This window comes from Vipera berus (genome assembly GCF_964194415.1).
Source record: "Vipera berus genome assembly, chromosome: 6".
Classification (NCBI taxonomy): Eukaryota; Metazoa; Chordata; class Lepidosauria; order Squamata; family Viperidae; genus Vipera; species Vipera berus.
Window position 1 is genome coordinate 69438856 of NC_138208.1, and position 17639 is coordinate 69456494.

Sequence of the window (17639 nt, forward strand, 5' to 3'; positions counted from 1 at the left end):
AGTATATGCCTAATAAAACTTGTCATTTGGAAAACGTGCTACCAGACTCCTGATTTTTTAAGCTCTCTTTCATTAATCAATGCCTTTCTCTTGCAGCAATTATCGATTTTCATTTAAGATGGGCAGCATGAGCAGTTGTTTTTTGGAGCTTTTAAGGCAGTAAGATAGTTGTTTTTGTCACTGGGATTTTTTAAACCTCTTTTTTTAAATGTTATTTTCACAAGGGGAATGATCATCTAACAGATGTGAAGCATCTGCATGGGAGGAAATAAAGTCAAAATGGTAGTTGTGATTGTATGTTTAAATCTCTATTTTAGCTGCATCATGTGACACGTGTAAAAAGGGGCCTGGACTGACACCCCTCCTCCCCCATAGGTGCCCCTGAGAGTTTCCCATTGATGAAAGATTGTAGGTTTGCTCTCAGCTTTAATTTCCTCTTGAAATATCCACGTTGCAGAGCTAAAATATATTCTGTATGACTTTTCTGCAACTATGTTTTAACATTACAGTATATGCACTGTATCTTCTAAAAGATACAAAATCTAATTACTTTCTCAATGCAAACACAGACCGAGGTTATTATTTTAGATAAATAGTGGGGTTTCTACAGTTACTCATTTTTCATGCTTGTAACTTTATAGATGCTTCTTTGTTCACGATGATCCGAAATATACACAACATTCAAAGAATCTAAACTTGAGCTCTTCCTAAAATCTTTTTCCCCCGCATCTCTGGAATTTTCTTTCTGATGAAGAATAACTAGGTGGGAGGAGAAAAGTTCACCCAGTTCTGCAGCTGCCTTGTTCACCACATCTGGAAGCAGTTTACATATGTAGCACTCTCATTCCAACAGGCCCAAGTCTGGATTCTGCACAGTTCCGTAATCACGGAGAAAGGAAGGAAAAAAGTAATTTCCAAATAAAACACAGAAGAATTTTTTTAAAAAAACAACTCTGCCTCAAATTAGTTTTGAAGAAACTAAAAAGGACCTTGAAGTGTCTCGCATGTAGGATTTCAACGGGAATCCCTCGAGAAAAGAGATTCTTACACGAATGTTTATTACACTGAATCAGCCAGCTACCCACAGCAACTGCTTGCTTGAAGTTATTTTTCTGGAGAAAAAAATCCACAATTGCTCTGCTGCTGCCTTGAAAGGTAAAACTTTGAATTCTATTGGAAATGGTATATTTGCAGTTTTCTTTTTTTACTATTGTGGCTAGAGTTTGTCAGCTTTAAAAAAAAATCCCAAGTATTGAAATGTCAGCAGAGTACTGAGCTGATATGATCTCATTTTCGAAAATGAAAACTTAGTTTTGTTCTGAAATTCTTTGCATTAATTAAGTAAAAGTGGGCATTAGAAATTTGTAGGTATAGATATGATTATTGTCAATTTACAGAAAGTTTTGCATTAACTTTTTTAAGGTTGAAAAGCGAAAACGTGTTTTATGTGTACCAAAATAAAAGAAATTAATTGTGTGTGGAATGAATGATTAAATTATGAGTATGTTTGCTATATTGAGAACTAGTCCCTAAATGTAAAACCTCTGTGCTTGTCATTTAATATTATCAAATATATTACTTAATAGATTTATTATTAAACACTATTTACATGTAATAAGTTACAAAACCTAAAAATATGACAAGATCTAACCTTATTACTTAGTTGACAATATGGAATTATAAAAGTCTTTAGATTAAAATCACCTTTATGATAATGGCCTCATGATAGTTCTCATGATTTTCTAGCTAATACTATGGCAAAATAATGTCACATTGTTTATCCTTTCTTTAATTTACAAACTACTCTTCAGTATTATGTTAGATAGAACGCTGAAATACAAACTTGGGTTGTTTTTCCTAAGATGATTGAGCGTGAGTACTATAAACTGAGGGGAAAGTTAAAATTTGCTATTTACAGTAATTTCTTTTAGTATAAAACTGTGTTTCTCAACCTTAGCAACTTTAAGATACCCAGGACGGCTGGAGGCTTCTTAAATTTGTCAAGGTTGAAATACATTGGTATAAGGAACGATGAGAGACAGCCCTTCATTTATGTAGATGTACATTTGCTATAGTAGTTAGCAGACAGAATATATACTCTTGCTTCTTCATTATTAGTCATTAAGAAAAACAAAAGAAAAGAGTAGAAAGTATTGAATAAATACTGGTGGAATACAATAAGAAAGAAACTACATCTCTTCAAGCTTTGTTTATACATTTCAGGTTAAACCTATTGAACTTGCACTTCTAGAGGTCTCAGTAAACATAGATTTGATATTTTTGTTGCGTTTTAACTTTCTGATTTCTTTCTCTTATTTCATCCACAGGCTGCAATCAAATGAAAGAGCCATATGGCTTTATTACGAAAAAGTAAGACATCTTCAGGAAAAAAATACTGTAATTTAAAGGCCTATATCTTTTTTTGCTCTCAAGGATTTTTATTTTTCAAACATATAATGTAAAATGGCTGTGGGAAGGGAACTTTCCTGTCCACAGGTTTCCATTGTGGGCAGAGCCAGTTGTAAAATATAGATGTACCAAAATGTTGTCGTCTTTAGTACACACACACCCTTCATAAAATGCACAGTCCTACATTAATGAAACTTTCTGGTGTAAAAGAAATGTATTTACAACCAATATGCTGAGGTGCCCAATCCAATACATATAATTGGAGGCAGAAACATTTTTGGAAATGAAAATAATGTTTTATGCACTATATTAACAGTAGCACTTAGACTTATATATCGCTTCACAGTGCTTTCCAGCCCTTTCTAAGAGATTTATAGAGTCAGCATATTGCCCCCAACAATCTGGGTCCTCATTTTACCGACCTCAGAAGGATGGAAGGCTGAGTTAACCTTGAACCAGTGAGGATTGAACTGCTGGTAGTCAGCAGAGTTAGCCTGCAATACTGCATTCTAACCACTGCGCCACCAAGGCTAGTGATCCTCAGATCCCATGTTTAAACCTGATGTTTTCAGAGGAAGTCAATGCTTCCATGCAAAGTGGTAGAAATGAGTAGTTCCAGTTTACATATATGGTTGCTGTAATTGGTGGCTAAACATTAGAAGGGAGAACACAGAGTCATCTGCAGAAAAGAAAGCAAGTTAAGTCTCATGTTATATGACAAAGAGCAAAGATCAGATGCCCTTAGATGTTACTCCATTACTATTGTGAAACTTTTGAAGGCATGTTCTTGATCACCAGTAAGAAACTTTTGCATACTTACAGGTTAGTCCTCGACTTATGACCAGTTGCTTAATGACTGTGAGAAGTTATGATGGACCCCTCACCCCAAAGCTACTTATGATCCAGTTTTGAAATTCTGACATGGGGCCATTTTGTAATGGGCCCCATGATCACATGCCAATGGTTTATGTGATTTTACCAGAAACTTGTATTTACTGACAAAAACAGGCCCATTGCAAACAATGGGTTTGCTTAATGACTGCCATATTTACTTAATGAACACAGCAAAAGGTTGCAAAATTGGGTCCAGTCGTGTGATGACCTGGTTTACACCTGTCACAACTTACATCCAAAATTAACAAGTTCAATTACAGTCATAATTTCTGGGCTATTGTACAGGTGATCAAACCTTAGCATTTCATTCTGACATTTAGGGGTGTTTTTAATAGCCCCAAAGGCAACAAGTGGCACACTAGCAAGCCAAATTAGTGTGCCTCTTGTTGCCTTTGGGGCTATTAAAAAACATCCCTAAATGTCAGAATTTCCAAGGCAAAATCATCAGTATGTGAGGATGTTGACAAAGGTAAGAGATGAAACATCTTTATTATTACTCTGGAATATTCTAAAAGAGAATTGCTTGAATAGTCCAGAAAGAAGTTGTTGGAGATTTGAATTCAGTAAAAGATGAAGAAGCTCCTGAAGTTAAGCAAAGTGCTGGAAGTATACTAAGTAATTGGGTACCATTGAAAAAGAAGATAAATATTCATAATTTAGTTTCCTTGGCTGCAGAGAATAGCTGTAACTCTAATGAATACTAATAAACATTACATAATACCTAATGAATTCATTATGAATACTAATACATATTACATAACACATAAATTATTACAAAATACTTGAAGTAAAAGTAGATCTATTAGGACATACAAACATAGAAATGCCTCATTTATATCTAAACTACATTTTGCAGAGAGAAAAGCACAAGAGTGAGACAAGAAGTTAAATGAGTGTCTTTAAACACAGAGACCAACTTACCGTAACTAATAATAGGCCATATGAGAGAAAAACACAAAGAGAGAATGCCTTTATCCTTCTCTTTATCCATCTCTCACCATTGTTCCTTGTTGTTACATAGGTACAAAGCTGCATAGATACAATTGTTGAACAGAAGCACTTTCTCATTCACTCGCCTTTGATGTCTGGCAACTGCTTTTCTGATATCATTTAAAATTCTGTATGGAAGTAAAACTGTTTGTAAACCATAGGTACCCTGCTTCGAATGGGATTATTTAGAATTTTAATTCAACACATTGGACAAGGTGGCATTTTAAATTGTGATAAGATGATTTAGTGTGGGGGAAAAACAGACTTGGAAAGCTGTCTCTCTATATAAGTATACACACACACACAAACACACACACACACACACACACACTTATCCTTTCCCTGTTTATAGTAGTGTCCTTTGGAAAAGTATGTTCTGCTAAAACATAATGCAGGAATTTTAAAAAATTATATATTAAGACTTGACATGTAGCCAATTTAGTATTTTTTTAACTGAGATCTATAAATAATTTTAGTGGAATTAATGGGAGTTCTGAACCAGATTTAAATTATTCTCATCCTTAAAATTCCTATAATAAAATTACAATTATATGATGATGGTAAACTATGTAAAAAGCTCTCACTTTTGTTGTCATCAATGCTTTCATTTAATCCCATGATACTTGCTGGTACATATGAATAGAAATAGTTTCATGGGAAAATGTTTAAGTTTGTAACATGTAGAGATTTATCTTCAGGTGAGTTAGAGATTAATTGAAATATAATGCAGTATTAGCAGCCAGGTGTACATAATAAATTATGCAGCTAAGATAAGTTAAAATCCAATTGCATTTATTAATTAGTCATGGGGCATACTAATGAAAATATTTGTGCTGAAAATTATGTATATGTGATTGATTGAACAGCTTTCTTTATGTTTCAGTTAATCAGATCCTACTATTCCTTCTTGTTTTGACTCTCTGTGTTATTCTGTATAATAAAGTTCAAAAGATGCCATCTGCTATCCTGAATAATGAATCAAGTAAGCACCTATTTTTATTTTTTATATTACTGAGATCACATATGCTTTGTTGGTAGCATTATAACTCAAATTAAAATTATCTTTCAAACTAGAACAGAAAAAGCTTTGTAATTAGAGCTGCTTTGGCTTTCTTTCTTTTAGTAATGCCTCTGAACATTTTGTACATCTTGATGGCCACAGATTCTGCTGATTGAGAATTATGGCACATGTAGTGCCTACAACTGGTTGAGAAAGGCTTATATCAGAAATACTGCATGTAAAAAAACCCTGTGAGGTGGGGTAGCCATAACAGAAGGAATATGGAACTAGGAACAGATAAGTGAGTTTGCATAAGAAATACAGGGCCATTTAATGTAATTAACAGAAGCTTAGAAGTATATTAGCTTTCAACCCTACTCTCCCAAGTTCTCATCTCTTTCAGAGGCTTTTGTAAAATGCTTATTGCTTAATGCAGCCGAACTAAACAAATCACAATATATATGATAATTCATGTTTCTTCTCACTGCTATTACTTACTCCCTCTATTAGTTGATTTGGAGAGCATGGAGGAGATGGAAGAAGAAATTCCAGTCGTGCTATGTGCTGCTGCAGGCAGAATGGGTGCAACAATAGCTGCAATCAACAGCATTTATACCAACACGGATTCAAATGTCTTGTTCTACATTGTTGGGCTAAAGAGCGGCATTCCACATATCAGGTGAAATCACACAATGCTGTAATATATGTGAGTGACAGTGTAATCCTTTATTCAGGGAAGTCCATGACCCTGAACAAATGCCACATATTGATTGATTGATTTGCAATAAACAGAGTGCACTGGACAATCTATCAGCCCATTAATACAAATTACAATATTTTTCAATCTTGGCAACTTTAAGATGTGCAGACTTCAGCTCCCAGAATTCCCCAGCAAGAAGTTCCCCAGCCAACATCTGAGAGTTGAAGTCCACACATTTTAAAGTTGCCATGGTTGAGAAACACTGTAATGGGTAATAATACCAGTAAGACAACATAAAACCAAACAGCAAAATTATTAAGGTAAAAAAATCTTCATTTAAGTATAATAATGCCAGGAATTGATCTGCTGTGATGAACTAGTGTCAGAATAATTATACTTGGGTAGAAGTGTAGGTCTAGCACAGGTGGGCCAGTGGAGGACGTGGACTGGTTAGGTGGAAGAGGATAGTGGAGGACTCTTTAAGGGTGCTTCCAGACAGAGGATACCTAGGGTAGCTCACCCAAATATACAGTATTACAGCATGCAGTTCTATCTTTCCTTTATATATTATTTTTCTACAAACAAAAACTGGTGGGAACAAACGGGCATTATATAAAAAAACATTTGTAAAATTCTATAAAGCCTTATCTGGAAACATCCAAAGGATGCTTTTAGTAAGGCTTTGTTGTGTAATTATTCTATATTTACAGAATTTTCACCAATTGTGTCTTTAATTTGTAACCATCCCTGTAATGGTAGCTGTCTAGAAGTCACCAGAGCCTTGTATTGAATGACTGGAATTTTCTCCTGGCAAAAACTCAGACTTATTCTTCCCTTTGCTCTTTCTTTTCAAATTTGTTTTTTGTTACAGCTTTGAAGCTACAGTTCCCTTGTATCATGAATCAATGTTTGAGACTATTGGATTCTAGGGCTTTAAGACACTAGTTAACCTAAATACTAGAATTACTGATACTAAACACTAAAATTACCAATCAAGGCCACTAAATACAATAATTTAAACTAAATAAAAGTAACTTAAATTAAAAGTTAAGAGCTCACTAAAAAGCTGTTCCTCTCTAACCATCCCACTCTGTCTTTTGTCTTTCTTTACAGTACTGTAAACATCAGTTTGGGAGGGGAAAACTGAACAGCTGCACTGTTATTTGATCCCTAGCTCAAGGCCTCATCCATCTGGAAGCCTTTTTAGCTGAAAGAATATGAAGTTGCTGGGTCATTACCATATCTCAGATGCTAATGTGTATAATTACACAATTCAGAATGATTTCTAAAACTTAGTGCACAAATAAACAATTACAGCAAGTGCAGAATACCTAAAGGATGTTGCTATATGGGCAATTTAAATTGCATATGGAAAGTTTATCTTAGAAAACTGAAAAGTTAAGAAACATCAGATGATTAACAAATGTCATATAAAGTCAGAAGAATCTGTCATTTTGTAGTGTTAATAATAACAACGTACACTTTACTACTTAGGCTGTGAGCAATAATCAGTTGGAGATAAGTTACAATACAAAGTTACAAGGTTTATGAAATGAAAGAATAATAGCAAGCTTTTACCACACTATATTTATTGCTTTAGAAATCTAACATGCTTCTATTTGTTCTGCATTTCAGGCAGTGGATTGAAAACTCTAAATTGAAAGATATCAAGTTTAAAATTGTGGAATTCAATCCTATGGTGCTTAAAGGGAAAATCAGACCAGACGCAACCCGTCCTGAATTACTTCAGCCTGTGAGTATGCAAAACTTCCTTTATAAGATAAACATGTGAAAGAGAGGTACATAATCTGAAGTTCCAGAAATGCTTATGCTAATCCAAAATCTTGTATGTAGTCCCAGAGATTTTTAACAATTCATATTAAAATGTAATTTTAAATGTGCTGATAAGGAAAAATTGTAGATTTTAAAAACATGCTACAAAACCTTAGTTCTACCAGGGTACTCTTCAACAGTTTTACTACAGACTGGGATGAGGAGGAGGATATGCCAATCAAATTTGCTGATGAAGTAAAATTGAGTGGGAGAGCTAATAGGTTTAGGCTGGTACTTCATATTTAAGATAAAAAATGTATGGTGAGTGAATAGAGCACCTGATTGCAACTGTTTAAAGCAACTGTGCCTTTTTGCATTATAATTTATCATAAACTTATTATGTGTCAATATTGATATGACAGCTAAAAGTACAAATGCCAGGAGAGGCTGCTACACTGAACATATAATTGAAGAATCAGAGGAAGTAATAATTCCACCCAACTTTGTATAGGCCAGACCCAACCATGAATTTAAGTGCAGTTCTGGGCACTTTTTTCAGGATTGAAATAAATTGAAATATGTTCAGAGCAGGTCAATAAGGATGTCTAAGGAATTAGAAACTGAAAATAATTTCAGGGGTCTGGGAATGAGAAGACTGCGAGGATATAACAGCACCCTTTAATTAGCTGAAAAAACACCGATAGAATTACACTGAACTATGGAAACCAAAGATCAAGCAATTTTTTAGGAAGATTTTTTTTATTGTGCCTTTATTGTCATTATAGGCAGCGAACATATCTATCATGTTTCCCTGAAAATAAGACCCGGTCTTATATATTTTTTTGCCTCCAAAAAAAGGCATTAGGCCTTATTTTCAGGGGATGTCATTTTTTTCCCTGACACCTGTCTCGGCTCATGGCAGCAGTACTAACACCCCTGTCCCACTTCTTCTGCATCTTGCCAGTGCTGCTGCCATGAGGTGAGGCAGGTGGGGGGGAGGGAAGCTGCCCCACATGTCCTGCAACTGCTTATCATGCCAAAGAACCCCCCCACAGCCAGGCCTACCATGCCACCATACCTGTCACACCTTGCCTGTTCGGTAGTGGCCTCTCTCGCTTTCTCCTTCTTCCTCCTCCTTTAAACACCCCTTTGTTCCTGTTGCTGCGTTTTCAGACCCAGATCTTAGCTTGTCCAGAGCCTGTGCAGAGGGTCTTTGGAAATGAGGCCCCGCAGTGATCGGGTGGGGTGGGAACCGTTGCTTTTGGACAGGCTCCAAACTTTGCTGGAAGGAGCAGCCCCGAGGGTTCCAATCTGGCTTCGCAGCATGCGAAGGGATTGGAGGCATGTGAATGCATGCCAGCCTGGCGTCTCAAAAAAACGGGGTTTTTTTCTCCATTGTTGGATTTTCGCTGTTTAACATTTTTAAAAAGTTTACGTGCTGCAGAATGGGAAGGATCCACATTCTGCATCATGTAAACTTTAAAGAAAGTTATACAGTATGGCAGCAAAAATCCAGCCGGAGGGGGAAAAAACTTTTTTTTTTGAGACCCCAGACTAGCATGCATTCACATGCCTCCAATCCCCTTGCTTGCTGCAAAGCCAGATTGGAGTAACTGAGATCTGGGACTGAAAAAGCAGCTACGGGAGCAAAGGACTGTTCAAAGGAGGAGGAAGAAGGAGAAAGTGGGAGAAGCCACTACCGAACAGGTGAGGCATGACAGGTGTCGGGGCATGGTAGGCCTGGCTGTGGTAGCCCTTTGGCATGGTAAGCAGTTGCGGGGTGCGTAGGGCAGGTCCCCCTCCCCCCTCCTCGTGTCTGGCAACCAGATGGTGTGATGGAATGGGTGGCCAGCCAGCTGTGCAAGCTCTTAATTAGGGCTTATTTTGGGGGTAGCGCTTATATTAGGCCCAACCCCAAAAATCAAGCTAGATCTTATTTTCAGGGTAGGTTTTATTTTCAGAGAAACATAGTAATACTCCTTTCTCCTCCAATTGTCCCCACAACAACACTATGAGATGTGTTGGGCTAAAAGAGAGTGACCAGGCAGGAAAACCCTATACCATTATAGGCAAATGGCTGTCCAGTCTCTTCTTAAAAACTTCCAGTGTTGGAGCATTCACCACTTCTGGAGGCAGGTTGTTCCACTGGTTAATTGTTCTAACTGTCAGGAAGTTTCTCCTTAGTTCTAGGTTGCTTCTCTCCTTGACTAGTTTCCATCCATTGCTTCTTGTCCTGCTTTCAGGTGCTTTGGAGAACAGCTTGGCTCCCTCTTCTTTGTGGCAGCCCCTGAGATATTGGAACATATATTGTATAGCTACTGGAAAACTGTTGCCTTCTGGTGATTGTCTGGATTTTTGCAACCCAGACTTCATATCTCCATGTACATCTGAATTTATGGATTTTTACATTGTGGTGACCAAAACTGGATGCAGTATTCCAGGTGTGGCCTTACCAAGGCATTGTAAAGTGGTATTAGTATTTCATGCGATCTTGATTCTATCCCTCTGTTAATGCAGCCTAGCACTGTGTTGGCTTTTTTGGCAGCTGCAGCACACTGCTGGCTCATATTGAAGTGATTGTCCACTAGGACTCCGAGATCTCTCTCACAGTTGCTACTATTGAGCAAGGTACCACCTATACTATACCTGTGCATTTGATTTTTCCTGCCTAAATGTAGAACCTTACTTTTTTCACAATTGAATTTCATTTTGTTAGATAGTGCCCAGTGTTCGAGTCTGTCCAGATCCTCCTGTACCTTAAGCCTATCTTCTGGAGTATTGGCTATTCCTGCCAGCTTGGTGTTGTCTGCAAATTTGATGAGTTCCCCATCTATTCCCTCATCCAAATCGTTGATGAAGATGTTGAAGAGCACTGGGCCCAGAACAGAGCCCTGGGGTACCCCACTACACACTTCCTTCCATGTAGATGCAGTTCCATTGAGGACCACACGCTGAGTACAGCCAGTCAGCCAGCTACGAATCCATCTGGTGGTGATGCTATCTAACCCACATTTTTCTATCTTATCAAGTAGTAGGTTGTGATCTACTTTATCAAATGCCTTACTGAAGTCCAAGTAAATTATATCTACAGCATTCCTCTGGTCCACTAGTTTTGTCACTTGGTCAAAGAATGCAATAAGATTTGTCTGGCATGATCTGTTTTCGACAAACCCATGTTGGCTTTTAGTGATGACTTTGTTCGCATCAAGGTGTTCGCTGATTTGTTGTTTGATTATCTTTTCCAGAATCTTCCCAGGTATTGAGGTCAGGCTGATAGGTCTGTAGTTTCCTGGATCTATTTTTTTCCCTTTTTTGAAGATGGGAACTACATCAGCTCTCTTCCAGTCCTCTGGTAGTTCCCCAGTGCTCCAGGATCTTTGAAAAATATAGTTCAGTGGTTCTGAGATCACGTCTGCCAGTTCCTTGAGAACCTTGGGGTGTAATCCATCTGGTCCTGGTGATTTGAACTCGTCTAGGCTGGACAGGTGCTCACTTACCATTTTCTTGCCTATCTTAACTTGCGTTTCTATTCTGTTTTTTATGGCACTGGTTTGGGTAGGTTAGACTGTTTTTTCCCTTTGTGTAAAGACAGATGCAAAAAACGAGTTAAATAGTTCTACTTTCTCCCTGTTGCTTGTCACCTTCTTGCCATTTTCCCCCACTAATGGACCAATCATTTCCTTAACTTTTTTCTTGTTTTTTATATGTTGAAAGAAGCTTTTTTTGTTATTTTTGACTTTGGTCACAAGCCTTAGTTCATTTTGAGCCTTAGCTTCCCTCACTTCATCTTTGCAGGCTCGGGCTATTTGTTGATATTCTGCCTTAGTTATGTGCCCCTCTTTCCACTTTTTATACTTGTCCTTTTTATTTTTCACAGACTCTTGATTTCTAGCCTGGTGCCTTAACCACTAGAGCCAAACTAGCCCTCACTTCTCACTTCTCATCTTCTCAAATGCAGGACATGAAATAATGGATTTATGTTGGAGAAAAACAGGTTCCGCTTGGATGCTGGAAAAATTGTTTAGGGATTATGAAAGTTGAATGCATTTGAAGGGCCCTGAAATTCTCTTTATTTTTCTTGGCAAAACTGCAGTCAACAGGGATATGTTCAGATATCTCCCAAACACTAGAGATAGTAGATTTCGTAGCCCAAACAATACAAAAAGAGAAACAAGTGTTTTCTTTTTGTAAATAATATTGACAACATGCAAATGTGCACACAAATCAAAATTCCACTGGTGTATATTACATGGGTGCTTGCTTGTTTTGGGTGGAGGTTAGACATGTTATTGTATGAAGGATAGATATTTACATTAAATAATACTATCTAGTAAACTAGATACAAAGAATTTGTACTGTCTACTTTGTTAATTTTCTTTTAAAACATTCAACAGCTAAACTTTGTTCGATTTTACCTCCCTCTACTTATCCATGAACATGAAAAAGTGATTTATTTTGATGATGACGTGATTGTACAAGGTAAGCTATGGGGAAAAAAATCCTGTTTTTTTCCTAATACATCGTTTCCAAAATATTTATGTCATTGTTACAACTTTGCCGTCTTATACATGTGAATGTTTGAAAGTAGTGGCAAGGATCTTATAATGAAATTCTTAGAGACTTTTTAAGTTTTATATCAGAATATATAAAGGCAATTGATAATATTTCTTGAGAGAGGAAACAACCTCGTTTTTTCTTAGGAGACATCCAAGATCTATTTGATACAAAGTTAATCCGAGGACATGCTGCAGCTTTTTCAGATGACTGTGATCTACCTTCAACTCATGAAATGGTTAGAAGTGTAGGAATGCAGGTAAAAAAAACATTTCTAAGATATATTAATTGGTGGTGGTGGTAGGGGGAAGATTATATATTTTTCTCCTTTTTTTAAAAAAAAAAGCTTAGCCCTAGGTCACAGGCCTGCAACCTGCGGCTCCGGAGCTGCATGCGGCTCTTTCAGCCGTCTCCTGCGGCTCCCAGTCCTCTGCCATGTGCAATCCAAAACAAAAAAAAAGTGGGACTAAAAAAGTTCAACCAATCAATTCAAATATGCAGGGTTGGTGCATATCTCGCCTTGGTTCCACTCTTCAGTCAAACCCTGTTCTGCGCATGTGCGCATGTACACACATGCGCACACATTTTTTGCGGCTCCCAGTTTTTCCTTTTGTGAGGGAACCGGTTCCGAGTGGCTCTTTCACTGTTTCAGGTTGCTGACCCCTGCCCTAGGTTAATCTTAGAAGTTTTGTAGAACTGGCTTATATTTCTAGGAGAGACTTCCAGGAATGCAAGATTGTAGGCTATATTGGGATACTGAAAAAATAATAAAACAATCTTGGATTCTGTAGTAATGCCCAGAAATCTACATAGATTGTTCAAGAGTCAAACATGAATGTGTTTTTAGTGCAGGAATGTGCAGCAGTGTAACTCTTTTGTGCTTCACTAATACTATAATAAGGGAAGGAAGTTGAGACAGAAAAGACTTGTATAAACGGGCTTAAAATTTTTGATGAATGCCGCTTGCCTTTAAAAGTTTATAAATGTAACATCTCCCCTCAATTTAAAACAGACTAGGGTCTTCATTACCATTGAAAGAACTGAAGGACGTTAGGGACAAATCATATCTATCTATCTATGTGATCATTAAGAGCTGACACAGACTTGACACATCATAAATCAATCAGACTTTTCAAACCATCACATTTAATACGATCATTTCAGTCAGGAAGCATATCCTATGTACTATTAAAGGTATTAAATATTCAAATCTCTTTCCTGTGGATGATCAATAACTGTCTCCATGGATGTGGCCTCTATTTTTCTGTGAGAGAAATTCTGGGAGACAGGTTGAGGACAAGCATAATTAACCACGTGCTATCGTATCCCTGCTCTATCTGCTCTTCTGACTTCTAAATAGAAACCATTGGATCTGGGCCCGAACAAACCTCCCAAAGTTGCCAGCATATTTTAATATACTTGTTATTGAACAGAGAAACTAAATACATGGAAGTAATATAAACTGCATAACACTTAAACATAATCTGATTAAATCCAAATTGATTTTTGTCCTGATCACATTTTTTTAATCCTTAGCCCATATTTGAGGTAGTGTCTCAAGTAGTAAAAGGCATCTGATCTCTGTCCTCATAGCCCCCACCAATTGTGCAGACATAGTTTTGAGATTTCATATATTCTTCCCTAGAACACTTATATGGGCTTCCTGGACTATCGAAAGCAAACAATCCGAGATCTTGGTATAAGTCCCAGCACCTGCACATTTAATCCTGGTGTGATTGTAGCCAATATGACAGAATGGAAGCACCAACGCATCACAAAGCAGTTAGAAAAATGGATGCAGAAAAATGTAGAGTATGTATCAAGAATCCTCTAATAGCAGGAACTGATTGCCCATTGAGTTTATTTGGTAATAAACAGATGATGATTGTAAAAATGCATGCCATAATTATTTTGTCCTGCTCTATTGAGCAATCAGACTTTCACCACAAAGACTTAACATTATTATCAATACTGTCTGAAATGTCTTTAATTTGCACTAGCGCAAAAGTCATTCTTACTACAGCATTGTAGTTTGAACTAAGTATGTAATCAATATTGCACATTTTTGAAGGATGTAATTGTATTTAGTTTAGCAAACCAATAGTTTGATAAGTTTCTGATGATGCCCAGATTAAAAACAAAAGTCAATTTTAAGTTAATGAAGTTGAGCGTACCTAAACTGAAAGTGTGAGGGTGTGTGATTAGCCCAGTCACCCACTGTACTGAGTTCAAATCGTGTTCTACTTCTCTACAGTTCTAGTTGAATTGTATTTTGCTTTATTGACTGCATCTCCATTTAGTAGAATAGCTGCTTTAAAAATAAATCTTCCACCCATTTGACATTCTAAAAAACTTTTTCAGAGAAAATCTATATAGCAGCACCCTTGCAGGAGGTGTGGCCACTTCTCCAATGCTCATTGTTTTCCATGGAAGATATACAACTATTAATCCTTTGTGGCATATTCGACATTTAGGTAAAATTTGCTTCTGATAAAGCATGTTTTTAATCTTGTATTCTTTGATTATACTATTTTTTTAAAAAAACACCTTTGCATTGTGGTATAGTTTAAGAATTAAAATGGAAGATATCTTCAACTGAATGTTTATGATCATGTATATTCTGTTTGTTGCTGCACTTTACACATAATATTCAGCACAGTATTCTCCTCTGCAACTAGTAAATTGTGCCACTTTTTTATAAAAGTACAGAATATTATATTCTTTAGTATTGACACATTAGTTGTTACAAGACAACAGTGGAATAATGTTATTATATCTGTTGAATATAGGTAGTCCTTGAGGTATGACAGATCACTTAACGAACATTTAAAGTTACAACAGATGTCCCCAAATTGCTTATGTCCTGTTTCAAAATTACAATGGTCATTCAACCTTATGACTGACCACAGGGATGCTGCAGCGCCCCCCCACCACCTCTCTCCTATTCCATCTTGCTCTTCACATGTCCATCACCCACTGTACTTACCTTTTGAAGCTCTCCAGACCTCATGTTGGGAAAGTAGAGCAAGCTGTTCTGTCCCAGGCTATATGAGTCCTTGTTATGCTCACAAGGAGAAACCCCTCTTCCAATAAGTAGGCTGGAACCGCAGGAAAAAACCAATCCCCTTTTATTATTCACAGACCTTCCCTTTTATTATTCAGCCAAGGCGTGGCTTCCTAATGCCTTCTCCTTTGCCTTTGGAGCCACCCCATTGCATTCCTCTGTCCTACTCTCCTTTCTTGCTGGCGTTTTCGTGCATCCTGGATATCTCCCAGCTGTGATTCATCACTGTCCAACTCAGACTCCCAGCACAGCTGTGTCTCAGCCTGAGCGCTAATAGGACCAGGCGCCTCGTCAGACTATAAGTCTTGGAGTTCCTCAGAGCCTTCCTCTGACTCTGATGTCACTTTAGCCCCCTCCTCCTCCTCCTCTGATTCCTCAGACTCAGCTGCCGGATCCACTGGCTGGCGAGGAATCACAACACAAGCCATGTTTTCCTGGGCCATGTGGTGGCAACCTGAATATGGCCATTTTGTCCTGCCTGCTTGTGGGTGGGGACAAAATGGTGGCTGTCAGACAAACCACTTTGTTTTGGTGCCTTAACAAGGTCTCCAGTGTTGCAGAAGCTTCTGAATGCTGTAGAATGCTTCTGCAGGGCTAATGAGACCTCCTTAAGGAAGCAAAGCAGTTTGTCCCTGTGTCATGTGGGTAACATGTTTTGGGTGGAATATAATGGCAGTTGCTTCTGGGCCACCGCCTTACTGCCCAGGAACAAAGTGGTCCATTTTACTACTTTAATGAAGTCTGCACAGCACTGCAGAAGCTTCTGAAAGCTATAGAAAACTTCTGCAGCGCTGTGCAAACCACATTAAGGCAGCAATGGATTGCTTTATCACAGGGCCACATGGCACTATTCCAGAAGCGGCATCAATACCAAAATGCAATTCAGCCAGTGGAAATACGCCATGGAATCATGCCATGTGGCTGCATAATGAAGCAATCCATTACAGCCCCCTGGAAAGCCTAAGGACACCTGGTAGGAGTGGGGAAAAGGCCTATGGGATGGGGGAAGCAGAGCACAGGATTTCTCAGAGGGTGGGGGAGTCCTTGGGAGGGCCAGGGCAGGTGGGTCTGGGCCTGTCCTAGGCCTCCAAGGGCCTTCCCCACCTCTGAGGCACTCCATGCTCCACTGACCTCTCATTTTTTTATTTTTTATTTTATTAGATTTATATACCGCCCTTTCCCGAAGGACTCAGGGCGGTTTACAGGGCATTTTAAAATCATACCAATACAAAATATAAAAGTTAAAAGACAATTAAAAAGATTAAAGTATCCCTGAAAATAGAACCCCAGTTAAAATTCTCAGCCTGGGCCAGAGAGCTCAAAGAGCCAAGTCTTCAGGTCCCGGCAGAATGAACGCAGGTCAGGGGCAGTCCTGAGCTCCACAGGTAGCTGGTTCCAGAGGGCAGGCGCACCCACAGAGAAGGCCCTCCCCCTGGGTGTTATCCGCCGGCAATCTTTTACCGGCGGCACCCTGAGAAGACCCTCCCTGTGCGAGCGCGTTGGACGAAGGGAACTTGATGCTGGCACATTTGTTTAATGATTCATTGGGGAGAGATGGGAAGGGTCATTAGTTGAGCTGCTTAATTTAATGACCTTTGCAATATACAATTGTTATGCCGCAACAATTGTTGGCTCTAGCTCTGCAGGCTCCATGAGTCATATCTCTGTGGCTGTAAGCTTCTGAGAAGTGTTTGGTTGGAATTGTAAAAATCCTAGTATCGTTTGAAAAGGACTGATGGATTTTATGTATGTATGTATATATACATGTATGTATTTATGTATTTAATAGCTTTATATGGCTGCCCAGCTCACACATTGTGTGAATATAGGTGGATTCCCTCCACATATGTACTCCAATGTCTACAGATCCCAAAGTACGCTGAATTGAACATACCTTAGATCAGGGTAAACAAGCCTTGTTTAGCACTGAACACATTTAAATTTAACTAAATGCCATCCACATGCAATTTATTGTTAAGCAAAAGAAAATTTTGGTAAAAACTAATGTTATTTTTCTTCCTCCCCCCCCCCATAGGATGGAGTCCTGATGCTAGATACTCAGAGAATTTTCTTCAGGAGGCCAAGTTACTTCACTGGAATGGGAGGTATAAGCCTTGGGGCTACCCTAGTGGACACATTGACTTTTGGGAAAAATGGTTTATTCCTGACCCTTCAGGAACTTTTAAACTGATTCGTCCTAAGATCTAATTATGCCATTTATCTTTAAGACATCAGAAACAGTTTTCAGCATGGTT

At 38.2% G+C, this 17639-nt stretch overlaps 1 protein-coding gene across 1 annotated transcript; it reads left to right on the forward strand.

The window, feature by feature from the left end:
* Nucleotides 1–995: 995 nt before the first annotated feature.
* Nucleotides 996–17639, forward strand: GLT8D2 (glycosyltransferase 8 domain containing 2). The gene is made up of 10 exons (XM_081331145.1): nucleotides 996–1155; nucleotides 2328–2370; nucleotides 5177–5275; nucleotides 5804–5972; nucleotides 7629–7746; nucleotides 12161–12245; nucleotides 12467–12579; nucleotides 13966–14132; nucleotides 14682–14794; nucleotides 17420–17639. The coding sequence occupies exons 2-10, from the start codon at nucleotides 2352–2354 to the stop codon at nucleotides 17590–17592; spliced, it is 1056 nt and encodes a 351-aa protein (XP_081187271.1). The 5' UTR covers nucleotides 996–1155; nucleotides 2328–2351; the 3' UTR covers nucleotides 17593–17639.

Bases quoted from the DNA above. Each gene is read 5' to 3' on its own strand.
- GLT8D2 (XM_081331145.1), top strand. The intron at 5,973-7,628 runs GTGAAATCACAC...TCTGCATTTCAG, and splicing joins AGCGGCATTCCACATATCAG to GCAGTGGATTGAAAACTCTA. The intron at 14,795-17,419 runs GTAAAATTTGCT...CCCCCCCCATAG, and splicing joins GTGGCATATTCGACATTTAG to GATGGAGTCCTGATGCTAGA.